This window comes from Eriocheir sinensis, chromosome 5 (genome assembly GCF_024679095.1).
Source record: "Eriocheir sinensis breed Jianghai 21 chromosome 5, ASM2467909v1, whole genome shotgun sequence".
Taxonomy (NCBI): Eukaryota; Metazoa; Arthropoda; class Malacostraca; order Decapoda; family Varunidae; genus Eriocheir; species Eriocheir sinensis.
Window position 1 is genome coordinate 16,842,561 of NC_066513.1, and position 27,599 is coordinate 16,870,159.

At 42.3% G+C, this 27,599-nt stretch overlaps 1 protein-coding gene across 4 annotated transcripts in view; it reads right to left on the bottom strand.

Annotated features, from left to right (window-relative positions):
- The window catches only part of LOC126984663 (WD repeat-containing protein 19-like), a 161,769-nt gene that overhangs the window by 15,909 nt on the left and 118,261 nt on the right, over positions 1 to 27,599 (bottom strand). For all 4 annotated transcript variants that reach the window (XM_050838552.1, XM_050838560.1, XM_050838559.1 and 1 more), the window contains 4 exons: positions 23,808 to 23,938; positions 18,188 to 18,285; positions 8,955 to 9,085; positions 2,264 to 2,415 (listed from right to left, as the gene is read on the bottom strand). In XM_050838552.1, coding sequence (XP_050694509.1) covers positions 2,264 to 2,415; positions 8,955 to 9,085; positions 18,188 to 18,285; positions 23,808 to 23,938 — 512 coding nt within the window. The remainder of the gene's footprint in view (positions 1 to 2,263; positions 2,416 to 8,954; positions 9,086 to 18,187; positions 18,286 to 23,807; positions 23,939 to 27,599) is intronic.

A 27,599-nucleotide genomic window follows, 5' to 3' on the forward strand; every position in this document is an offset into this window, starting at 1 on the left:
TCAAGTAAACATTTAGAGATGGCAGACTGTCATGCAGGGCTCTTTGGCAGCAGGCATCAATGCCTCAAGGTAGGTCAGGATCATTAGCAAAGTTTCATTTCTTGTATATTTTAACGATTTTGATGTTATAAAGGCGTATTCCCCGTAAGGAGTAGGTATTGCACAAAGAGCCCATTCTGCGGCCTTTTTTATTTTTTGTTTTCTGTCTTTGCCCTTGAGTCGAACAGTTCCTAAACTGTGAAAAAAAAACAGTACACAGAAAATATAGTCATCCCTCAAATAGTACAGTTTCCAATAGTACGGTTTCGGTTTTATACGGATTGTCATGGAAGAATTTTTTTAGGATTTTTAAATTTCCCGCTCGTCGCACCAAGTAGCCATGGCGTGAGTGGCAACACTGTTCTACCAAAACACCTGCTGAAAGCACTCCAAAGCATTCGAGATAGGTGTTCACCTTGCAGAAGAATTCAGATTTAGGAGAAGTTACGTTTTGGGATGAGTTATGTTGCCGTAGGGAGAGCATACCACGTAAATGAGAGCAGTGTTCACTGCATCTATCATCTTGGTCTTGGTGTTGGTTCGGGAGGTAGTTGTCCCTTTCGGTCCCAACTACAGCCTTTGAAATGGCTTACTCCCTCAGGGCCAACACCCTGAAAATCATAGTGAAAAAGAAATTCTTGCCGCAGTAACTGCCAGTCCTCCATGAGCGCTGCAAGTGTGGAGATAAAGGCCGTCCTTTAACTAAGCCTCGTCATTGCTATGGTAACGGCGTCTCACTCGCAGCAAAATGGCGTACGCTGATCTTCCTGGTGACGTTTAACACACATTACTAGCTGTCCTGGCTGACAAACTCCTTACAACAGAAGATGAAAAGGAAGCTGATGCAGTGTCTTCTGGACAGCATGTGGCACAGAGAGGTGAAATGCAATGGAAACATTTATATGTGTTTGTTTGGGCCGCCATATTTGCTGATGATGTCATCACAGCACAAAGGCACTCCACCTCTCAAGGCCGGAAGCCAGTAGACGAGCCGAGTTGGCAACTTGTGCCGCCGCGTCACGCATTTGAGAGCACTCGGGACGTTCTGAGAGTCCCGATTCCCTTTCTCAAATACAGCCCAGGAGTGCTTCTAAGGGGGGCACGAATTTTATACAGATTTTCAAATAGTACGGGGATCCTGGGTCCCTAACCCCCGTACTATTTGAGGGACGACTGTATAACGAAAAATTACTACATTTCTAAGGGCCAAAAGCTTTGAGATGCAACTTGATTCAATCTTTGATAAAGAAAACTTTAATCATTAACACAAGTAGGGGAGAGCGGTGATGATTCGGACAGTGGGATGGTCCGGCCATAGCACTTATTGTAAAATGTATGGGACTGAGTGCTGCGAGATTTTGTGTGAATGTGCAAAACTTTGTTGCCTTGGCCCACAAAGGGACAACCACGCCCTCAGAGCTGTTCTTTTCGATGCAAGTCCTATTTTATGTTTTTTTGCATCTCATATGTAATATTTTCAGGGTGTATCGTAAGCTCTCACTTCAAAAACGTGCCAATTAGTGAGATGTAAATTATTTCGGTGACGCAGCGATGCACGGCGAAGGTATTGCCGTATAACACGATCACCCAGCTCTCGTGCTGGAAAAAGGAATGTGACCACACATTTGCTTTTCATAGTCGTGATGATTCGGACAGTTGATTTTTTCATGATTTTTATTAAATTTATATAAATTTAAACATTATAGGTGTTGCAACGGTTATAAAAAGGTTAATTTGGTTGATTTATATTCACATATTATGCTTGTGAGAAGAGAAGGAAGCCATAATACCAAAATTTTTGAGATATTTCTTGTAGTTCTCCTTTTATTTTTTTCCACTCTAAATATTGAGAGGATACTTTTGTCCTTATACAAATGTTTTGTAGAAGATATAATCTTGTTTATTAGCCAATCAAACTTAAGTTATATTAATATTATGGCGAATATTATGATTACGATTTAGAAACTTGTCTTTCATCACCTACATCTGAAAACTGGAAATAGCTACGAGTGTCATATTAGCAGCCTAAAGAGCCAAATGATGGAGGAAAATTTTGAGATCAACAAAATTACACTACTTCTTAAACTTCTTTTTCTAAAAATATTTTTCTAAAAAGTGGCCGAATCATCACCGCTCTCCCCTATACATTTCTCTGCATAATGTAAAAAACTGAAAGTCACAAATTCAAATCTAAATAAATAAACAAGAAAAAAAGTAGCCTTACATGAATTCAAGTTGCTGAGCATATTCCCTGGAGATAAAGGGGATCTGGTCTGGGGAAAGCTTCTTGGCAAGTTGAAGTGCCTGGTCCCAGTGCAACAGGTCACGCCGCATTTCCAGTGCAGCCACAGGTGATGATGAACGGAGATATAGATCCTGCAAGGGCAAGCAATCAATCTTTAGTTTTTCCTCAATATCATTATATAAATGATTACATATTTTAGTACACCCAACCCCTTGCTATTGTGCCATCCATTATCACAATTCACTGCATCACACACACCCTCAAAGTTGCCATCCTCATGCTATCACACACCTGAAAGGCACTGTCATGCACTCAAAACCTGGGTGCGTCAGTGGATTTGGATCACCCGAGCTGTGCAGTGCATGGCAGCTGACTGGTGCTATGTCATCAACCATCCTTGCTCAGCGATTGGTCGACGCTGCTCCCATTCTCAGACTTATTCAGGGCAAGCCTCTCCGTCGACAAAAATGAAAGCTGCCTAGGATTTGGTTGATGAAATGGCCACCAAATGTTGAGCAACGTTGCACAACAGAGCAAACAAGTTGCATCAAGATGGCGGTGGTAGGCAAACGGCCCTACAGTGCCCTCTCGAGTTTTGCGCTATCCGAGTTTCGCAATCCTCGAGTTTAGCGCTTAGTCATAAATTCTTACCATCACGACTTTTGCGCATTACCGCCACGAGTTTCGTGTTCCTTTGACATGTATGGATCGCGTCTACCTACCATCGGCCTCATGCTTGCTGCCTTAAAAGGCGGTGTCCAACCATTGGGGCTATGGGCAACCGCGGTTGCCCGTATGCCCAACCGGGAGCAAGTTGTTGGTTGTCCGTATGAATGGAAAACGGTTGTGAGTACGAGCGTGGGTACGTGGGTACCGAACGGCTGCATGTAAACAGACGATCGCAGTGGCTGAGGAGTGAGGAGCAGTAGAAGATAGCCCACCTAAGTTAAGGGTGAAGTGTATAAGTGCGCACTGTGAAGTAAATAAGGGCCGCTTTCACAGTCACTATTTGTTTTGATCGTTACCAATGGCGGCGATCAACGCTATAGTTTTCCACGTAAAATTGGCCTATAGGGTAGTGGTGGCTGCAGAGAAAGCGACAGGTGTTGAGAGTGTGTGGTAAGGTGCGGGGCGAGGCTAACCCCGCAGCCGCCACGAGGTGCCGTTGTAAAGGCAATACCTCCGACATCATCACATTAAAGTCCATTGGTAGAGAGAGTCCCGACAACCTAAGATTTGGATGCCATTATTGGCCCAGTTTTCGCCACGCTTTTCAAACGCTAGCACACGCTCTGTATTTCTGTTTCACAGCCATACGGGTCGTCCAATGAAACTGAGCACACTTGTGTCAGACCTGCACACCTTCCTCTAACAGCCAGCAGCGAGCCAGCAGCCAACGAGCTCTGAGAAAGTAAATAAAAGACAGTTTGTGTCTACATCAACAGGTATCGCCAACCCACCATTATGCCCTTATACTTTACCATAATTTGGTCACCAGCCGTTGTAATGTGCCGTAAGAAGGTGACAGGAGATTATTATTAGCCTTACGATCAGCCATTGTCTCAGTATCAGCACTCAGTAACCCACGTAGCCTGTGATATATGCATGTCACGGTGGGCTGCTGACGACCTTGAGAGGCGGCAGCGCTCAGAGAGTACTGAGAGACTTCACACAAGTCTGGGTGCTTCTCTTTGAGTGTTGCTGCTGTGATGGATGGATTTAACAATACTTATCGCTGTAAAACATTATCAGCAGCAGTTGGGAAAGTCTTTCTATTACCTACATATCCCTTCATCGCCTGACCCTTGCCTGCAGGGAGGGACGCTGCCTCCTGAACGTCATGAGCCTTGATATACTTGTCATGGGCCACTGACAAACTACCCAAGCTCCATCAATGCAAAGGCACTTTGTTTCCTTTCCATTACCTGCTTGCAGTAAACTTTAGAATATAGAGAGAAAATTAGTGTAAACTAATTATATGGGGGTGGAGGAGGCACTGATTCCATTACTCGCCGTGCTGCTCTCTTTATTGTGTTAACACACACACACACACACACACACACACACTATTGCTGCAATAAATGTTATGTGCGATTCCAAGGTATTGTGAAGATAAGTCATCAATGATTATAATTCAATAGCATTTAATTTAATTTAAATACTTATTGTTGATTAAAAAAATAATAGAGTAAAATACTAAGGCCATGTAAACGTGTTTCATTTTGCTCGAGGGTGAAAATAGCTAGGCTTAGAGAATACTGTAGGAAAATGTCTTCAACATATTATAATGACATTGGTACCCATGAAAATGAAGACTGTGCAACCTTATATATTAGGCTATTAAATAAAGATGCACTTATAACCCAACCTAGAGGAGTTTCTAGCTGAAGACCCTTCACATGATTAAATAGTGACCTAACCTATCACTGCTGAAATAGTAATATTTCCCAGCATTCTAAAATCTCATAAACGAGTAATAATAATGGAAATGGTTACCAGAGTGATGATTAGCAAATACAATCCAAACAAATAATGTGTTAACTTTTAGAGTGAGTTGGGTGTGATTCTAGAGTTTTACCAAGACAGGTATGGCTCACCAAAAGCTAGCTTCTGTTCATTAAACTCATGTAACACGTCCAGTCTATTAGACTGTGGCCTTAATGAGTGTGAAATATCCATTGTGAGTCTGTAATAACAGCTAGAGCCGTCTGGGAGATATCACATCCAATAATTTCGGCCATGAGGGCCACACCTTCCCTCATTAGCTTCGATGGCTGGACCTGATGTGAACGATTGTTTCAGTCCTTGTAGCTGTGCCTCTCTCACAATGATTTCCATACACAGTACAATGTGAGGGCGGTTATGACAGCAAGACACACACAATGGCAGTGTGTGTGTTCTGCTGTCATAACCGATGGTTTCCTCCCAAGACGAGTGACTGTTAGCACAACTCTGTCTGTCTTCTCAGCGGCCTTGCAGTTGAATTATTCACTTTGTATCCCCTCTGTGGTATGTTGCTACAGCCGAAGGCTAAGCAACAAGGCATTGCTACATTAAAAAGCAGCCAAATCCGCCTCCAAAATAGGTAAAATTATGTTTTTTTTACCTCAGTTCAAAGTCGGCACGGTGCTCAAAGAGCCAAAAATGGCGTCCAGCAGCCCTATATACAGGGCCGCCTATGTCAAGACTCTCTCTATAAAGGGACTCTACATCACATCACATCACTACCCATCGACCAGTTTCATGTGGAAATACAGAGCGGCGATCGCCGCCATTGGTAACGATCAATACAAACAAAATTAGTGTAAAAGTGCATGTTGTGAAGTATAAAAGTGTGGAGAAGGAGGACCTAAGAAGTGATACAAATCATTACAGGTCAAAAGAAGAAGAAGGTCCACTACACTGGCCAGTGTTTCCATGAAATATCTTCTTCTGTCCACCACACATGTGCTGTGAATACACAGCATTCAGTGTTAATAATCATTGTTCTTGTTACACAGTTCTCAGAACTGAGCTGTTCAGTGTAACAGCCAACTTCAACAGAACTCAGATCACCTGTTCACTTCCATTTTCAGAGTCAAGTCAAAAAAGTAATTTTTTTTCCACGGGCCGGAACCAATAAGCGCTTTTTCATGTATTTCAATACCTTGAGTTTCGCGATCCTCGAGTTTAGCGCTATACCTTCAGAATGAAGCAAGCGCGAAACTCAAGAGAGTACGGTACATGAAAAAGCGCTTATTGGTTCCAACCCGTGGAAAAAATTACTTTTTTTTCCGACTTGACTCCCTTATTATCACAATTTTTTTCGACTTTACTCCCTTGTTATCTCAAACTACGTACCTTGGTAATAGGCAGAAAATGGGAAGTGAGAACAGGTAGTTTTGAAGCCACAGTTGATGCCGGCTGCCTTACAATTGGTTGGTAGTTCTGAATATACGCTTGTGATCCACGTGGTGTCGTCTGCTAAAGTAAGGGCAGTTGCTCGCGGTCACCCGTGGGACAGTTGGACAAACCTCTATTTTCTGGTCGTTTTCTGTGTTATGATATAATCTGCTAACTCTTTCTGTTATAAATCATTAAATCACTAACATCATGATTGACTTGTCAATGCCTATTGAACGTAAACTGCCACCGCAGCCGCAAAATAGCTCCCAGAGAGGTTCAACTTGCTTACTGCTTCCATATTTCCCTCCCCACTCACAAAGACCACAAGCGGACAAACTAGAACAAATCCAGGCAAATTAACACCTTTAACCCGTAAACTGCACCAGACATCTCAAGATGCTATGAGTTAGACTGCGCCAGACATCTTAAGATGACACAAGTTACAAGGTGAATATTTATACTTCCCGTAATGCCAAAGTATATTCCAATGAACCTCGTGTGGCATCATCATCCCTCTTTCACACCATGTAGTCACTATCGTCATATTAGTTGCTCTTTAGCAGCCATGGAGAGTAGAATTATGTCATCTACTGATGCCAACCAGTCTCATATAGCTCCTGCGGTCGTGACCGAGGGGGAGGCATGGGAGGGGGTAAAAAGAAAGTATTGGTAAAGAGAAAGATTGTAGTAGACAAATTTGAAAGAGACAGTGATTCAGATTGCATTCAACCATCAGATTCGCTGGTCTGAGGAAGCGTGGCAAGCGTGAGCATGCTTCTGGTGCTCAAAGTCAGACACGCGTGCTTCTCCAACAGTGCGTAAAGTTACTAGCTAGTCTAGTCACTCACTGACACCATCATCACTGTCCGATGGTTCAGAGTGGCAGAAAGATGTGGAAAACGACAATGGGGGTATAAGAGAAGACTCAGCTAATGAACTGTGTGAGGGAGGGGTGTCAGCTGGGATGGGAGAGGAGGGGGAGGCAGAGGGAGAACAGGAGCCTCAGAGACGCAAGACAACGCATACTCCATTCATCTGGTCTGATGGATCATATTTTGTGCCAGACATTCATAACTTTGACAAGAGTATTGCTGGTGTGACTAATGACTGGCCTCTTGATAATGATGCGCAAGAGGTTGATTATCGAAACTGACAAAGTGATGTTTCCTGTGATATATTTTGTTTGTTGTAACTGAAATGAATAATTCGTGGCAAGAGAATGTTCAGACGTGACTGTGCCGTGTGTCATCTTTCCTTTGCCACCGTCCTATCTACCCCGTCACTACCAGCGCTCCCAAGGTCGCCTCATATCCGCAACCTTTATCCCGCCATCATTGCCACATTAAGTGAATTATTATTTTTTTTTTTGCACTATTTGGTGCTCAACATGTCTCTCTTGGGTGTAGTAATACTAAAAATTGTTTTCCAGCAGGTTAATTTTTTGCCATTTATTGTGCACCCAGGAGCTATTCCCGAATCTTAATTGCGCAGTTTATGGGTTAATGCTGTGTATTCCAACAGCGCGCATGCGTGGTGGACAGCAGAATGACTAATTTCGTCGGGGAGATATTTCTCGCAACACCGGCCAGTGTAGTGGACCTTCTTCTTCTTTTGACCTGTAATGCTTTGTATCGCTTCTTAGGTCCTCCTTCTCCACATTTTTATACTTCACAACATGCACTTAGGGCCGCTTTCACTGTCATTTTGTTTGTTTTGATCGTTATCAGTGGCGGGGATCGCCGCCTAGCCCCGCACCTTACCACACACTCTCGACACCTGTCAAATTCTCTGCAGCCACCATTACCCCATAGGCCAATTTCACATGGAAAACTATAGCGTCGATCGCCGTCATTGGTAACGATCAAAACAAACAGTGACTGAGAAAGTGGCCCTTATTTACTTCACAGTGCACACTTATACACTTCACCCTGAACTTAGGTGTTTTACTGCTCTTTTCTTTCCCTGATTTTGCTTTTCTATGCCCTTTTGCTATTTTCCACAATTACTTTTCACCATCGCTGCCATGCATTACAGGTCAAAAGAAGAAAAAGAGGAAAACAACACCGGGAGATCTATGATATTCATAGACTTGAGAAAAAAAGTTTTTTGGACTGTGGTTCCACAGCACGGGGTGTTCTCTTATCTTGTTAATCAAGTAGTAAGCAAACCAGCTCTGCCAGTCCATTTTACGAGTCTCTTGGTAGGCCATCTTCCACTGCTCACTCCTCAGCCACTGCCGTCGTCTATTTGTTTACATACAGCCATGAGGTGCCCACGTACCCACACTCGTACTCACAACCGTTTTCCATTCATATGGACAACCAACAACTCGCTTCCGGTTAGGCATACGGGCAAACGCGGTTGCCCATAGCCCCAATGGTTGGACACCGCCTTTTCAGGCAGCATGCATGATGCCGACGGTAGGTAGATGTGACCTGTACATGTCAAAGCAACGCGAAACTCGTGGCGGTAATGCGCGAAAGTCTTGATGATAAGAATTTAGGACTAAGCGCTAAACTCGAGGATCGTGAAACTCGGATAGCACGAAACTTGAGAGGGTTCTGTATATTTCATTCTGGGGACGTCTGGGAACTATTTTGTCAAACGAAGGGGTATGAGACAGGCTGATTTTTCAAATCTTTTTTTTTTTTTTTAATAAAAAGGGCGTCTTATATGGCAGGAAATACGGTACTTATGACCAGCCTGTCAGTCGTCATCCACATCACAACTTGAATAACGATTGATAGAAAATTTGAAATGGCACACAAAGAGAGTGATATCTCACCTGTGCTAGGTTGAACTCATTGAGGAACATGGCAAGGTGACCACTAAGCAACAGTGGATCCTCCAAGTCCATCAGACTCTGCAGGGACCACACCATGCCCACATCCCCCAACTGCCGGAATACCCGCATGCCTGCGTAAAAACAGCAACATCTTTCACTATATGATACATTTTACAGGGTCAAAAAACATTTTCATTATCAGCACCACCACTACCACAACCAGCACCATCACCATAATTATCAATTATCACTATAATCATTATCAGCATTTCATTTTCCAATTTTTCCCGACCATATAGATGTGTACAGACTAAAGAATTGAAAGAAACACAATTACTTACAGATTACACACTGAAAATGGCTATTTGATTATGCAAATACACACACACACACACACACACACACACAGCACACAATAACAGCTTCCAAAGAGTTTTCACAAAAGAAGACAATTCTGTACAACCACCGGGCCAGGAAAGAGGAAGGGTTATGCAGGAGATACAGTTAATGGTGCAGGAGGTCAAGGAAAGTTTGAACAAGCTGGAAGTAAGAAAGGCAATGGGGCCGGATGGAGTATCAGGGTGGATCTTGAAAGAACGTCGTGAGCACCTTGCAGAGAAACTGCACTCCATAATGAGCGCCTCCCTGAGTGAAGGAAGGGTGCCACAAGATTGGAAGAGAGCAAACATAGTACCAATTTTTAAGGGAGACAAGAGAGAGGACCCATTAAATTACAGTCCGGTATCACTCACTAGTGTGGTTGCGAAGATATGTGAGAGGCTAGTTAAAAACAGGTGGTTGGATTTCTTGGAAAGTGAGAAAATTATCTTGGATTGCCAGTTTGGATTCAGGAGAGGGAGATCTTGTGTCACCAACTTGTTATGTTATTACTCAAGGGTGACAGATTTAATACAAGAGAGAGAAGGCTGGGCAGATGGAGTGTAACTGGATTTGAAAAAGGCATTTGACAAAGTACTGCACAGAAGATTAATTTGGAATATTAAAAATATGGGTGGAGTGGGTGATGGACTGATTAAGTGGCTGGAGGACTTCCTAACTAACAGAGAAATGAGGATGATAATCAGGGACAGGGTTTCCAACTGGTGCCCTGTGATGAGTGGAGTCCTGCAAGGTTCGGTGTTGGCACTAATAATGTTTGCTGTTTATATAAATGATGTGGTAGCAGAGTGTCCAGCTATGTGAGTTTGTTTGCAGATGATGCAAAGCTATTGAGATGAGTCAATGATGTGAAGGACTGAGAGGCATTGCAGAGGGACCTGGATAGAATATGGGAGTGGAGTGTTACATGGCAGATGGAGTTCAACCTTGGGAAATGTAAAAAAATGGAGTTTGGTAGGAGTGGTAGATGTGAATATGATTATAAGATGGGAAGTGTGATAATATGCAGAGGAGTGGAGTAAAAAGATTTGGGAATGACTGTCTCAGAGAACATGTCACCAGACAAACACATCAACAGGATGACGGGACAAACTCTGAATTTGCTGAGGAACATAAGGACAGCATTTGTGTATGTACTTGGATGAGGAGATGATGAAGAAAATAATAGTTACAATGATAAGGCCAAGGTTGGAGTATGCAGCAGTAGTCTGGTCTCCTCACAAAAAGAAGAACATAAGGAAGCTGGAAAGAATGCAGAGAGTGACAACTAAGATGGTACTGGAACTTAGAGATCGGACTTATGAGGAGAGACTCAATAGCGTGGGGCTCACAACCCTGGAGAGAAGAAGAGAAAGAGGAGACCTGATAGCGGTGTACAGGGCATTTGGACAAAGAGGACCTGTGTGTGTTGAACGAGAGAGAGACAAGAGGACATGGAAAGAAGTTGAGGGCAACCACGTGTAGGGGAGATGTGAAAAAGTTTAGCTTCCGAAATAGAAGCACTGACCTATGGAATAGACTGGAGGAGGAGGTGGTTTGTGCGAGAAATATTCATGATTTTAAGGAAAAATTGGATAAGAGTGGATACGGAGACAGGACAGCGCGAGTGTAGCTCTTTTCCCGCATGTCACAATTAGGTTTTGCTGATAATCAGCAAAAATGACGTCTCATTTTCCTAGACAAGGTATCATCAGCTATGGAAATCATTCCTTCGACCACTTTAGCTATATTCTTCACTCGAGTAAGACTTCATTAAGGTAAGAAATATAAACTTTAGCGCTTTCTACTTTAGTGTTAGTGATAGTATTTGTCACAAGTAAATAATAGCTGCAAATTTAATGGACGTACATATTTGTAAGTTGGTTAAGTTGTCAATCATTGCCATATTCCGTTTTCTAGTTTTTAAAAGAAGACGTGTTAGAATGGCAGACTAACTTTCAACTGGTGTCATGGTGCTGTTCTGGCTCTCAATTTATTACACAATAGTGAAGAGGAGAGTAGTGAGGACGAAAATCAAATAAATAATGGACCAAGTGAAGAGCTTTTCCATACAGAGGATGTACAGCCGCTAAATATTATAAATTCAGAAACACAAGAGACTGACTCAGAGAATGATGACAGTGAGGATCATAGCGAATACTATATCGATAATAGTGAGGAAAACACTAACGTAGACTTTTTCAGTGATAATTGTGAAAGTAACGAAGGGAATCCTATATTCACCTCAGAATCGGATTCATCACACAACGAGCAGTGTGACAGTGACAGCTCCGACAACTGTTTAAGGCCCTTTAAAAGGAGGAAATACTAGGTAAGATTTTTCATTTATATAATTTATATTATGCTATTATCATTTATCTTATTAGGGAAAGAGTTAGCTGTAATCTAATATTCATCGGTTTACATTAGTACATGGTCCAATAGTACTATTTATAGCCATTTTCTTTCTCATCTAATGTTTAGAGAATGTAGGAAACCCACAGATACGGAAAAACGGCAGCCCTGGTGTAGTGGTCCCCACTACCTGTGCTGATTTTCATCTGCAGACCGGGTTGTGTTTTTGCTGGGTCTGGGGGAGCTTTTCTGAGTTGGGCCCGTCTCCTATTTGAGCTGTTTGTAGGATGAGTGGGAGGGTTGATAATATGGAGTGGATAACACCAGGAAGAGGAGGAAATGGAGCACAAAGGAAGGTACGAAGGTCAGATGTGTGGACCAGTGACAAGAGTGGAGACGAACGTTACGAATCCTAGTTTCTCTGGTTTTGGGAGTAAAAAGTTGGCTATGTACAAAAGAATACTGCTGATGAAGAGGAAACTAGACAAGTGGATTGGAATAGTGAAGAACAGGGAGGAGGACACACAAGATAGGGAACTACAAAGTGATCTCCAGTCAAGAGTATGCAATTTAGAAGACAGGGAAAAAGACTACAGTATACCCTGCATAAGTCGGACCAAATGGGGGGAAGGCCGTGAAATAATTATCTAAAAATCGTAACTTTTTATATGGATATCTTTAAATTGTTTTAAAACAAGATAGTAAAGATATTGAAGTGTTCATATATTTGTTATGCAGATATATTAATTTTTGTGGCTTCAGGAAGGTTTTTCATCGCGGCGCATGAAATGAGTCAGATTCGACAAATGTTTGTCGCGAATTGTGGTCGACCTCGAGCGAAAACTACTAAAGCTAAAAAGGCGTGCTTGGTGGCAACTGAAAGCTCTTTTAATAGATTAATAATCAGAAAAAAAATTGGACAGCATTATATAAACAAAATAAAAGTTATAAGCAAAAAACAAGGACGTGTCCAAATCAGGGCAAAAGGGCCGAAAAACAGGCTATTTTGTGACAGCTCGACGACAAATTTGGAATAGAGTTATCACAAAATCCCCAAGAGGGGCTACATGTCAAATTACAGCCTTCTAGAGGCAATAGCAAGGCCACACTAGACGAAAACGGAAAAGTGTCTGGAGTTCGTCAACATCGCTCTTGACAGGGTTTACAATTCGAGCTCTAGCGACGAAACTAATGGGAGTAGGGAAATGAGATGCACCATTTTGGAAAGCACATTGGCAGGGCTAAATCATTTGTTAAATAAGTTTTTTGAAATTCTTAAAAAATGAGCAGGTTTCAAGGCTGGGAACTCAAAAAAAAAAAAATTGTCGTTTTTTGCTAATTTATGGAGTTTTTGACCTTTCAAGTCACTTTTCGAGCTCGGTCGCTAATCAAAAAATATAGCCCTTGCATTTTGCCATCGATTGATACCAAAAATATTTTTGTAGCCCCCAAAATAAGGGAGTTATGGCGATTCGCACCAAAGCGGTTGATTTTCCAAAATTCACGGCTTAATGACAAGGGCACCACAAAATCAAAAGAGTAAGCCGTCCATTACTTGAGATGTCACTGGTATTATTATTAGTAGTAGTAGCAGTAGTAGTAGTAGTAGTAGTAATAGTAGTAATAATAGTAGTAGTAGTATTGTTATTATTATCATTATAATTAGTAGGCTAGTAGTAGTGTTCACAAGAATGATATCCCCCCCAGATCTCAGTAAATCTTTGAAAGGGCGCAATTTAGGTCCTAAGCCCCCCCCCCCACTGCAACACACACACACACACACACACACATGCACACACCAGACTCATTAGGAACCATTGCAGATGTTTCTGACAAACAGAAACGACTTCACCATTTCTTGAAAGTGTTAGAATGTATTTGGTGAGTGGTTCACATGAACCAAACTTAGCTCTTGGCAAGAAGGGAGCAGTCATCTTTAACACTGCTCTCTTCTTGTCATTGGGTATGTTTGGCTTGTATGAACCACTCACCAAATAAGTTCTAACAAACTCTAGGAAATGCCGAAGCCATTTTTGTTTGTGAGAAACATCTGCCATGGTTCATGATGAGTCTGGTGTGTGTGTGTGTGTGTTTCTTGTTACTCGATCAGAGTCTAGATGGGTGGGTTGGCCGCTCACACGCAGTGGTGACAATGAGTAATGGCACGGAGGAACACAGACACGCCACACCCACAACAGCTTCTTTCTTCCATTTAACTGATGCAACAAGTCCATAACTTGGGTAATGGCAGCACAAGCCGCGAGAGCCCTTACTTTAGCAGACGAAGCCATGTTGATACAGGGCAAGTGCTTTGTTTACGTTGTGAATGTGGATACAGGCAACTGACCTTGGCCGTGTGTGATGCACACCCGAAAAATTTGGATTTGCCGGTTGCCCTAGCTGGTGCCAACGCGGTGGGAAGAAAAGGGCTCAGTGTGACACCAGGTTACGGGCAACTGACAACTCGCTCCTGGATGGGCACACGGGTGTTGCCAGTAGCCACAATGGTTAGAAGAAAACGGCCAGTGTGATACTGCCTTAAGGCACCGAGGCCGCTGACTGGGTGAGCGCCAGTGATGACGTCATCGGACTTCCAGCGAATCACAAGCGTGTTTTCAAAGCTCAGCCAATAGTAAGGCTTCATCTGTGGCTTTAAAATAACCCGTTCTCTCTTCCTGTTTTCTTCCTTTTTCCAAGTTACGTTTTTGAGATAACAAGGAGGAAAAAAAATTGAGCTCCAGGGCAGGCAGCATGAGCCAATTAAAATGGCGCCATTATAAACAGTTGCCTGTGCCATGGCGGGCTCGAGGCCGACCATCAGGCCCAGATGGATAGTCTACCGGCTCCATAGCCCACATGTAATCATTCATCCACTCGATGACTTTTCCGCCCATTCCTCCCCATTTCTGTAGTTTCCAGATTAACCTTTTGTGCAGAACCTTGTCAAAAGCTTTTTTCAAATCGAGATATACACAATCAGCCCACCCTTCTCTCTCTTGCACCACGTCTATTGTTCTTGAGTAGAAACACAGTAAGTTAGTGACACACATTTCCCTTTTCTAAATCCAAACTGTTCTTCATTTATCATGTTTTCCTTTTCTAAACAAAAAGTCAGAGTGGAGAACAGTGATGAGTGGAATGCCACAGGGCTCGGTGCTGGCACCAATAATGTTCTTAATACACATTAATGATATGCTGGAAAAGTGGCAAGTTATATGAGTATGTTTGCAGATGACGGCAAGCTCCTGAGAAGGATCAAGAAAAAAGAAGATTGTGAGAGGCTTCAAAATGACTTAAATGAGATACATGTATGGAGTAAGCACTGTGGAATTGAATTCAACACAAAGAAATGTTGTATAATAAGTATGGGAAAGAGTAAGAACAAACCCTTTGCAACATAAAAGATGGGTGTGATGGATATAGATGCAGTACACAGAAAGGGACCTTGGTCACTGGTGTGATACACTGACCCCTGATAAGCATATAAATAGAATATTTGGTAACATATAATCTGTTGCAGAACATTACAATGGCATTTCATTATATATATAAGGATATGGTGAAAAAAATCATAAAAGCAATGATAAGACCAAGACTGGAATATGCAGCATTAATTTGGTCCCCACACAGGAAAAAAGATATAAGGAAGCTGGAAAGGATACAGAGGATAGCAACCAAAATGGTATCGGAGTTGTCGATTCTGCCACATGAGAACAGATTGGAGGAAATAGATCTGACAACACTTGACGAGAGGAGACGAAGGACAGACTTTACAGCTTTGTATAAATTTAGTATAATTTACTTGTGGATTGGACAAATTGGATAGAAGCAACCTGGTTGTGACAGGGGAGGAGAGGGCTGAGAGGACACAGGAAGAAGCTGAAAAAGGGAACAAGGCTGAAGGATAAAAGGAAGTACAGTTTCCTATACAGAAGTGCAGATGAGTGGAGGAGATTGTGGAGGTGAGAAGTGTCCATCAAGTGAGGGAAAGGTTGAATAAATATAGACAAGGAGACAGGACTATCCGAGCTCAGCTCAGGTCATGTAAAGCACAAAGAGGTAAATTCTCTCTCTCTCTCTCTCGAGAGAGAGAGAGAGAGAGAGAGAGAGAGAGAGAGAGAGAGGCTTTGCTCCCTTAACATGTTCTCTCGAGAAACGTAGCCTCCGACGAAAACTGATCGAATGTTTTAAAATACTTCATGGTTTTACAAATGTGGACAAATCAAAATTGTTTTTGATTGATGACACTTTGCGAACGAGAAATAATGGAACACAACTTAAATGTAGACAAGTCAGGTTGAACCAAATTTTTCTTCACCAACGTTGTAGTGCGAGAATGGAATAAGCTTCCACCTTCAGTGGTCTAGTCTAACATGATTGACTCCCAGTGTTGGGCGCAGCGGCACTACTAGTAGCGCCGCTACGTAGTGAAGCTACTTTTTTAGTAGCTGTAGCAAGTGCCACTCTCTTTTAGAAAGAGCGGCAAAAACGGTAGCGGCGCTACATTTTTAGGTAGGGCTAGTCACTACTCGCTACTCGGGGTGGACCAACTACGTACGTGATGAAAACGCGAATGAAATGTGTTCAGTGGGCTGAGCCATGGCCCGTCACTCTTGTCAGTCACCTAACGCTCGCTCAGTAGTGAATCTGCGACTGGAGGTGTGGCCGGCTGCCCACCTGTGGACTGAAACGAAACTGTGTAAAGAGCGAGTGAGTGAGAGCCAAGGGGAAAGCATGGCTATGTATCCTCTCAGTCGCCCGCCTCGAAGCATGGAACAGTGTGTGGGCAACAACAACGAGAGTCAGACGAACAGTATCCGCCTGCTTGGTGCAATAAATGTCAAGAAAGTGTACTCTTGCCTTTCCCTGCCATGGATACACCTTCTAAGGTATCAGTAAGTGATTAGTCACTCGTGGATATTCGTGATCACGGCTCACGAAGCCTTGGAAACTGGTAAAAATTGGGTGAGTCAACTAGCACAACAGAGGAAAGCGAGTGAATTATCTAGCCTCACGTACAGGAAGTGTAAAGTGACTTACTCGGTACTCTATCAAGGACGTGGAACGTAACAATATGTATAAAAGAAAATTATGTTTTGCGGCAGTAGTAGCGGTAGTGCACTACATTTAGAAATGAGCAGCTGTAGCGGTAGTGCCACTACAATTTGACTGAAGTAGTGGTAGTGGTAGTGCCACTACTTTTAGCAGGTAGTGCACACAACACTGTTGATTCCTTTAAAAACAAGTTCAACCAACACTTCCTTCAACTTAATAATAACTAAAGTAGGAATGCAAAGTTTTGGAGCCATCTCATTAATGTAGAATCACTTAGGTTAAAGGACAGATCACCTAGGGCCGCTTTCACAGTCATTTTGTTTGTTTTGATTGTTACCAATGGCGGCGATCAGAGCTATTGTATTTCCACGTAAAACTGGCTGATGGAGTAGTGGCGGCTGCGGGATTAGCCTAGCCCCGCACCTTGGCACACACTCTCAACACCTCTTGCTTCCTCTGCAGCCGCCACTACCCCATAGGCCAGTTTCATGTGGAAAACTATAGCGTCGATCGCCGCCATTGGTAACAATAAAAAATAAAAAATTTAAATGACTGTGAAAGCAGCCCTTAGTCTGGACCATGGGGTCTATGTGGTCTGGTTTTCTATGTAATTCTCTCTCTCTCTCTCTCTCTCTCTCTCTCTCTCTCTCTGTGTGTGTGTGTGTCTAAATGGGTAAGATGCCAAGTTTGGTTGAATGCTGAAGTGTCTGAGCATCTGAGTATCTAATGGGCCAATTTTTTTAAGCAGAACTGGTGTTGTGGGAAAAAAAATGTGGCTGATAACCAGGAGAAAACTTGAGTACTTTACCATCTTTTTCACAGCGCCAGTTTTGCTTACCAAAAATGGCCCACTAAATACTCGGATTAGTCATCAAAGCTTCAGCGTTCAAGCAAGTTTGGCATCTCACCCATTTAAAGTTAGAGAATAAGTTGAGGACATTACGTCTCCAAGATCTCTAATCACTCACTTTACAAGGTGAAACTCCTCCGTTTCCGCACATACCATTTCTAAACAGACAATTACTCTGCATTAGTCAACATTATTCAACAAAAGACCCTCCCAACAGGAATTAAATAAAATAAGGATGGATGTTGCAGAATGTTTGACATCTTAGCTTACTATCATTTCTGAGTGGGGCAGAAAAAAAACTGGTGTTCTTCAATGCCTCAAAACTTAATTTCTTCAAATCTGATGGGAAGATCATTTTGTTTGAGAGAAACAAGAGGACCTCTATAGAAAGAAATGAAAGAAGACAAGGTGCTTGAAGGATATCAAGAAATAAAGCGTTGGCCAAGTTTAGATAAAGAGATTGTCTACATCACAACCTTACACAGTTTCTAAGCAAAGTTTAACCGATTGAGACACTGAAATGGGACTCAACAGGAATATTGAATTTCCTGTAGATTACAACTAGATAAATACACACACGAAGGCAATGACTCACCCAGCTCTAGGTTGAGACACCAGAGGCAACCTTTGCCTAGGTCCTCCCAGTCCTGCTTACTGTTCAGCACCTGACAGATGGCACTAGCATCCTTAAACCTGGCCAGGGAATAAATGAGATTAAGGTGGTGTAATAGCTGTAAGGAGGTGGGTGAATGAGGTTATGGATGTGATAAGGTTGAATCATGGAATGGTTTAAAAAATTATACTGTATCATCTATACATATGCAGCATAGGTGGCACATGTTTCAGCATAAACTTATTCATATAGCTGAGGGAGTAGATGAAAGTGAAACTGTGCCAACTCTATCTCACAGGCCTTGGGGGCAATCAATAATAAATGATAGATGGGTGTATGAAACAAAAAATGAAGATGGTGAGAGAATTGTCAAGTTTAGAGGGGCCATTAATTTATGAAATAGAATTTTAAAAAATCAAACAATAGGGGCCAGAGGATGTGCTACCTTGCCTACCAGACAACACCAATGCCGAGAGTTTCTCTGGGCAAGTCTCCATTCAGGCCCCATTCCTATTCTAAATACCTCACAGCAGAACCTACTGACTTGCTCAAGTCACTAACTCTGTGGGCATCCCCTCAGCCTAATCAAAACAGGATTGTCTGTTACAGAAACATCCCACCGAGCAGGATCAGCTTCTGGGTAGCGTGACACATGCCCGTATTACTTGAGTTCGCGTTTACAGGCTATGCAGGTAACAGGCCTAGAACCACTCACAGAATAATCACCAGTGTGACAAATAGTCATTCAGTGGTATTTGAAGATTCTGCATAGGCACATACTACCAAAGGCATGACTCTGCCTTTTCAGTGTCCATGTATCAAAGCCATAGAATAAGACAAGGAGCACAAGCAACTTGAAGATTCAGATCTTTGCCCTTCTGCAAAAGTATCAACAATGCCATACACTCATGCCATAATACTGTAAACCAAGCAAATCTGTCCTGAGACTTTAATGAAACTCACCTTTGTTTTGCACTACTATACCAACTCATGTAAAATTTTCCAGAATATCAATGTCTTCTCCATAAGTATGAATAGACTGAACTGTTTCATCTAGTAAGCCTACAAACACCTATATCTTGGACTTAGTTCAGAAGACCTGAAAATCCCAGGGTTTTGCCTCCTTGTGCAGTGTCTCAAGAGCCATCACCAGAACCTCCAGTGACTCTAGTCTACAGGGACTACAACATCATCAGCAAAACCAAAGTCAGTGACTCTGGTATTGCCCACAGATGCTCCACAATGACTTGATCTATAATTTTGCTGAGTGCCTAGTCCATAAAGTGTTGAAAAGTGATAGGGCATGGACACAGCCCTGCCTCACTCCCGTGTTCATGGGAAAGAAGCTGAACACGCACCTCCCACACTTCACAGCACTCTCATTCTCAGAGTATAGGCCAGTGAATAGACCAACAGTCACTTTAAAAATCCCGCTGCATTGCAGATTCCAGAGTGCCTCACAATGAACTGTATCAAATGCAGTCTTGAAATTGACACAGTCTGCAAGGATCCCCTGTCTAAACTAGCATCAGCATCGACCAGTATGCAAAGCTCTAAGATATGGTCTGTTGTCGACTTGCCAGGCGTGAACCCAGATTGCTCAGGCCTTTGCAGCTTCAGCAGCTGGTTGCAAATCGAATGAGCGATAGATGGGCAAGTAATGTGCCTGGCACTCCAAGCAGGGTAATAGCACAGTAGTTGTTGCAGCACTGGTGTTCCCCTTTCCCTTTCCACATAGGGATGACCAACCCCCTTTTCCTGTCAGGAGGAATGCTACCAGATTGCCATACAGCAGTAAAAACTTCATACAACCCAATGATCATGGCCTCACCTTCAGCTCTGAGCAGCTCTGCACTGACTCAACTTCACCACAGCTTCTTCGACCTCATCAAGAGAGAGTGAGTGGGAGGGTAGGTCACTGGGTGAATCGACATAACTACTAACTAACAGAGAGCATACGCCTGGGGGCATGTCGCTTCACTTTCTCCCCTCCCAACAGTCCCCCTGAGCAAGCTTCCACGCAGCTACCCTATCCATCACAACTCCCTCCTGGCAGGATCAGTTGACTTGCCATAGCCATGAGTTATGTGGGTCTCCCCTTGGTCTCCTCCATTCAGGGTTGTCTCACATAGACTCAACTTTATGAGCAGGATCAACATCCAGAAAGTGTGCCACGAGGATTAATCCTCTTCTAAACCTCTCAATCTTCCTCTAATTTCCTCTTAATCCTCTTCCATTTCCTTTTATGAGGTTAAGAAGAGGATTAAGAGGAAATGGGAGAGGATTAAGAGGCTTAGAAGAGGTCTAACCCTTTCCATACGGTGACGCTGTCGGACGCCGATGTCGGCGTCACCGGGTGAAGGGATTAAGAATGATGTTTTCTATGCCCTCTCTGGCCTCAACTCTCAGAAGGTTTATGGACCTGATGGAGTGCCTCCTATTGTCCTTAAAAACTGTGCCTCTGTGCTGACACCCTGCCTGGTCAAACTCTTTAGTCTTTGCCTATCAACATCTACCTTTCCATCCTGCTGGAAGTATGCCTTCATACAGCCTGTGCCTAAGAAGAATGACTGTTCCAATCCCTCAAGCTACCTCCTTATAGCTTTACTTTCCTGCCAATCTAAAGCTTTTGAATCAATCCTTAACCGGAAGATTCAAAAGCACCTTTCCACTTCTGACCTTCTATCTGATCGCCAGTATGGGTTCCACAAGGGACGTTCTACTGGCAATCTTTTTACTCTCTTAACTGATTCTTGGTCATCCTCTCTTATCCGTTTCGGTGAAACTTTCTTAGTTGTGCTAGACATATAGAAAGCTTTCGATAGAGTCTGGCACAACTATTTGCTTTCTAAACTGCCCTCTTTCGGATTCTATCCTTCTCTATGTTCCCTTATCTCCAGTTTCCTTTCCAGCCGTTCTATCTCTGCTGTGGTAGATGGTCACTGTTCTTCCCCTAAACCTATCAACAGTGGTGTTCCACAGGGCTCTGTCCTATCACCCACTCTCTTCCTGTTATTCATCAATGATCTTCTTTCCATAACAAACTGTCCTATCCACTCATACGCTGACGACTCCACTCTGCATTTCAACTTCTTTCAACAGAAGACCCTCTCAACAGGAATTACAAGACTCCAGACTGGAGGCTGCAGAACACTTAACTTCAGACCTTGCCATCATTTTCGACTAGGGTAAAATGAACCTTGTGTCCTTCAATGCCTCAAAAACCCAATTCCTCCACCTATCAACTTGACACAATCTTCCAAACACCTATCCCCTATCCTTCAACATCACTCAGCTGTCACCTTCTTCAACACTGAACATCCTCGGTCTATCCTTAACTCAAAATCTTAGCTGGAAACTTCATATCTCTTTTCTCACTAAATCAGCTTCCTCGAGGATGGACGTTCTGTATCGTCTCCGCCAGTTTTTCTCCCCCACACAGTTGGTATCCATACACAGGGACCTTATCCACCCTCATATGGAGTATGCATCTCACGTGTGGGGGGGCTCCACTCACACAGCTCTTCTGGAGAGAGTGGAGTCTAAGGCTCTTTGTCCCATTAGCTCTCCTCCTCTTAGTGATAGTCTTCTACCTCTAAAATTCCGCCGCCATGTTGGCTCTTTCTATCTTCTATCGATATTTTCATGCTGACTGCTTTTCTGAACTTGCTAACTGCATGCCTCCCCTCCTCCCGCAGCCTCGGCGCACGCAACTTTCTACTTAACCTCATCCCTTTACTATCCAAATCTATCAGACCAGGCTGTAATTTTGTGCAAATTTTCTTGGAGGCTTTATCTGTCTTCGTCAGTGAGGTCTGAATTACCTATTTTTTTGTTGTCAGCAAATTTACTAATGAGAGTATTTACATAGAAAATCAGACCACACAGACCCCATGGTCCAGACTAGGTGATCTGTCCTTAAACCTAAGTGATTCTACGTTAATCAGGTATCTCCAAAGTTTGGCATTTCTACTCTAGGTAACATTAAGTTGACGGAAACGTCAGTCGAGCTTGTTTTTAAAGGAGTCAATCGTGTTACACTGGACCACTGAAGGCAGGAGCTTATTCCATTCTCGCACTACAACATTGGTGAAGAAAAATTTGGTGCAGTCTGAATTTACTTGTCTACATTTAAGTTTTGTGCCGTTATTCCTCGTTCGCAAAGTGTCATTGATCATAAACAATTTTGTTCTGTCTACATTCGTGAAACCATTAAGTATTTTAAAACATTCGATCAGTTTTCCTCGGAGGCGACGTTTCTCAAGAGAGAACATGTTAAGGGTGGAAAGCCTTTCTTCGTAGGATTTGTTGCGCAAGGAAGGGATCATTTTTGTTGCTCGACGCTGAACACCTTCTAGTTTAGCAATGTCCTTTGCATGGTGGGGAGACCAAAACTGTACCACATATTCCAAATGGGGTCTGGCTAAACTATTGTAGAGCGGAAGTATTACCTCTTTATTTTTTAATGAAAAGTTTCTTTTAACCCTTTCGTTGCTAAACGCTCGCAGCGAGCACTAGCGTAACTTGCCGGTGGTGCTAAACGCTCGCTGCAAGCTCAAGTTGCACTCAAATTTCACATGTATGAGAGTGTTCCAACACTATTTCCCACACCACAGCACCGCCAATTCAGTGGGTTTTCCACGAAATTTGGTGGAAAATCATATCAGCCTAGCGCAGAAAATCTACAGACGAGCAACTGGTGGATGTTGTTGTACAATATAGCGGAGAAATGATTATAGATTTCTTATCATCTGAGTTGTCTTTGAGGCTTTATAGTGACGGGAATTAAGGTTGCAAGTTAAACAGACCCTCAAGCCTATTTGCTGTTTGATGGTAAGGAGCATTAGTCACTGCCTGCCTCTGTGAAGGACAGCATTGCACACGGTATTTTCAAAGTTTAATAAGAAAAAGTGTTTCAGACTGTTTGTGATGTTTTACCTCATCGTCATCATCATCATCATCATGTAGGAGACATTCATTATCGCATTTCTAAATTGAATTCATGTAATCTGGTATATTTCTAACTACATTTTAATATAATATAATATAATATTATACAACATTATAATTTCATGGTCACACACACACTGTACACACTGATACACGTCACTAACATCACCAGTGAATGCGCCACCGTGGAATAGTTGCCAGATACCACCACCAGGCTAAACATTCTGAAAACTGTGACACTACCCTCTATCATCAACTGTACCTCCTGTATGGGGAGACAGTGGCTGAGTAGTCAGCGTGCAGGCGCAGCATCCAGGAGGATGCAGGTTCACATACCGCCCACCATAACAAACAAGATGGCAGCCATTGCTGAGTGGCCTAAGACTACCCACATGCTATCCTGAAGACCACCTGTCAACCCCAGGATTCTAGATTGTCTCAGAGAGGATCAAAGATGAGATCTAGGGGACAACATGTGCCAAGCAAGATGGCATCACTATAAACACTTGCCTGTGTCATAATGGGCTGGGGCCAACCACCAGGCCCATCAAGAAATTTTAATTGGCACCATAGGAAAAAAAAAAAAAAATCAGCCCAGAAACTAAGAGCAAAATAAATCAAAATTACATGTATGAATACCAACAAAGGGTACCTTCTGAGAGCTATGTTCTTTTTGAGAGCTGTTCTCAGCTGGTCATGGGAATAGTCATGAATGTTAGCCTCCATCTCATGTGATGACAAGGTCAATGGCACTGCCTTGCCTGAGGCTGTCTGCAGGGTCACCTGGAAAGGCAACAAGAACAATTCAGAAACAAACTATTTTTGACATCAATCAGATATAGATCAATTTATAAAACCAGTGTTTACTGCATGCTGCTTTTAATGAGTAATAAACATTAATCTAAACAAAAGCCAGCTTAATGGGAGCATTGTCATGATAATTCTCTCTTCAAAAATAGTGAAATGAAGATTGAAAGAACCAATCAATGAGTGATGAAGGTGTAAATTCTGATTTACTTTCATACTAATATGGTGGATAGCACCTGAATGAAAAAGAGCACACTTGTGGGAGGATTCCATTACAATAAAGGAGTGGAAATGCAGTTTAAAAGTTTTGAAGGACAATGAGCTTTAGCAGTTTTGAAGAACAATGACATTAAAAACACCAGTGCAGAACAGGGAAAGAAACACTGTTCAAACCACTCAGAGGGGAGGTGAAGGAATAGCATCCAGGAAAAGGAAAGAAAATAAGAAAACAAAACATGAAACTACCTTGAAGTTGATTCATAAAGTTTGAAAAAAATATTCATATAAGTATCTCATAAAGGCAATAATCAAGTATGCTTGATACTAGGAATGGAACACTGAAGTATTCACAATTTTTCATATAGATATATAAGGATATAAAACAACACCTGAAGAAAATGTTTTAAAGGCCTCCAACTTCTTTGTCTAAAAAAGAAGGTAAAAGTTCAGATAGAGGAATCTTAGTTTTAGACTTTTAGGGATGAAAGCAACAACTACAATGCCTCAGAATCAGGTACAGATGAGACCAATGAAGAAAAATGCGACGTATTTATGCTTGATCGCTGATATCATTGAGGAATTCATAAAATTCAGACAATTACTACTGAAAAAAAATTTGGAGTTATACGGTAGATCTGTCTCAGTTTTGGGCAGATATAAAAGGTGTACACTTCTTAGGATATAAAACTTTTTTTGCACCTGTTATGAGGTATTTTTCTCTAGCTTTGTGAGCTCAGCAATATGCACGGCTGTATAAGTGCTTAATTATTAAGCATTAAAAATAGAAAAAAATAAACAGCATGGATGCCTCATCTCAGACCATCAGCAATATAATGTGATGAGGATACGACAAAATTAGTTTTCAAACACAAGTTGTGGTCATTCTGAACATCATCATCATAATAAATCCTCAGGACTATGGCTAAAGCATAACATCTTCAATAAGAATCTTAAGTGAAAATTCCATCTCTCAAATCTTGATACATATATAGGATTCCTTGAGGTTGAGCGAACGATAACATTTTTGCCAATATTTTTCCTGATTCAACATGGTGACAATAAACAAGAGACCTTCTCTAAGTGAATGTCTTTTCCCTTTTAAGTCTGTTGCAATGTTGCTAATAGTATCTTAACTTCAGTTGCAATTTTCATACTTAATGCTCAACAGAACTTGAGTGAATGCCTTTACCCTTCACAAAGCCATGCTGCACAAGACAGTCTACTTAAGCTCAAAGTGTGTATTTACCTATTTGTATTAACCTATTTGTAGTCTACCTGGCCCGAGCTAAGCTCTAATAGTCCCGTCTCCATATCTACATTTATCTAGCCTTTCCTTCATTTGTTGGACACTGATCACCTACACCACCTCTTCCTGCAAGCCGTTCCATGTATTAACACTTCTATGTGGAAAACTATACTCTTTCAAGTCACTCAAACAGGTTCCTTTATTAAGTTTCTTCCTATGTCCTCTCAGCCCCTGCGTTCTCACAGTTAAAAAGAGACCATCTCTATCAGTGACATCTCAAGTAATTGATGGCAGACTCTTGATTTTGCGGCGCCCTTGTCATTAAGCCGTGAATTTTGGAAACTCAACAGAACTGCAGGAGAGGATCCCCACCGCTATGCCACCAGTGTAATGCCCCGCGAGCTTCTTTTCTAAATCCTTCCTATTTCTCAACACCGCCTCTGCGTGTATCGAAATAACACGAGAAATTAATCAAGACAAAGTGAGGGTATTCCCCGGCTGCCTGGGATTGAACCCGCGACCAGCGTGACGGGAGAGCCACTCCTTACCGAGTCGGCCAAAGAGGTACCCCACTGGCTAAGTGGGTTATGGGAGGCTCGTTCATCAGGCAGTCGCCGCACTACAATATTTACCCCATTATTCTCACTAATATTAATAATTGATAATGAGCACATGGATATTTTTTTTCCAATATGATTTTTTATGTAGCTTGTACTGCTCCTTAGTCATACAGTCTTAAGCCACCTGTGACATCAAGATCAAGATCATACAAATGGCGCCCGATGGAAAAACGGGATAACAACAAAGGCATGGACGATCCTCCACCGATTTAATTTTTGCATAGTAGTTATTAGATCGCCCTGTATTCTATGGTAGCATATTATAAGACAGCTATGGACTATGAAGGATTATAAACAATAATAAAAGTTAGTTTGCAGTTGTTATTGGATAAGACGAAAAACAGACCCTTAAAAACACCCCAAAGAAGAAAAAAAAAAAATTAAAAATTTGTACATTCAACGTATAACACGCAGGACTAAACTTTCAGGCATTTTTTATGTGAAAAAGGTGCATGCTATACGCTGAGAAATACGGTATTTATTTTTCGACAGAAACCTACCTCTTGTTTGATTTACATTGTTTTTGATTTATGCGACCTCTTCAAGGACGCAATACTCGCGTAAATCGAGAGTTACCTGTACTTTATCAAACACCTTCTTTAACCCTTTCATGGCTAAATGCTCGCAGCGAGCATTAGGCGTATTTGCTGGTGGTGCTAAACACTCGCTGCGAGCTCCAGCAGCACTCAAATCTCCCGCGTATAACAGTGTTCCAACAATATTTCTCACAACACAGGATTGCCAATTGAGTAGGTTTTCCACTAAATTTGGTGGAAACTCATGTCAGCCCAGCGTGGAAAATCTATGGACGAGCAACTGGTGGATGTTGTTGTCCAATATAGCGGCATTTTTGCATAGCTTCACCTATCACATGACTGATATTTTGACCAAATAGTTGTAAATTTTGCAGTTGGCAATACTGCCCTGCCAGCACCCCATCATCAAGAGATCTACAGTAGTTGCCTTACGGCTGACCGTTGCGCACGTATAAATGTACATCTTCACAGGCAACACCCCCTGAACATGCCTGTACTTTTGCAGGAGAGCCTTACATTACCGAATCATATAGATCTTGGCCTCCTCTTTCCAATGGTGTTTTTGTTTTTTAGCTGTGATGAATAGTTTTTGAGATACAGAGTTAAAAGAGCGAGCACTAGCGTCACTTGCTGGTGGTGCTAAAAGCTCGCTGCGAGCGCGTCTCACTCACAGCAAAAAACACCTCCTGAACGTGCCTGTGTGTTTGCAGGAGAGGCTTACATAACCGAATCTTATAGATCTTGGCCTCCTCTTTCCTATGGTGTTTTTGTTTTGTAGCTGTGATGAATAGTTTTTGAGATATAGCGGCTAAAAGAGATCCCCTTCCCCCGCTGGGGTGCCCGAGCGCACCTGAGGGGATAGTCTCGTTGCGAGCGCTTAGCAATGAAAGGGTTAAGTCCAGATACACACAATCTGCCCAACTGTCCCTTTCCTATATTATATCAATTACTCTTGAATAGAAGCTGATCAGATTAGTTACACAAGACCGTCCTCCTCTGAATCCCAACTGGCTATT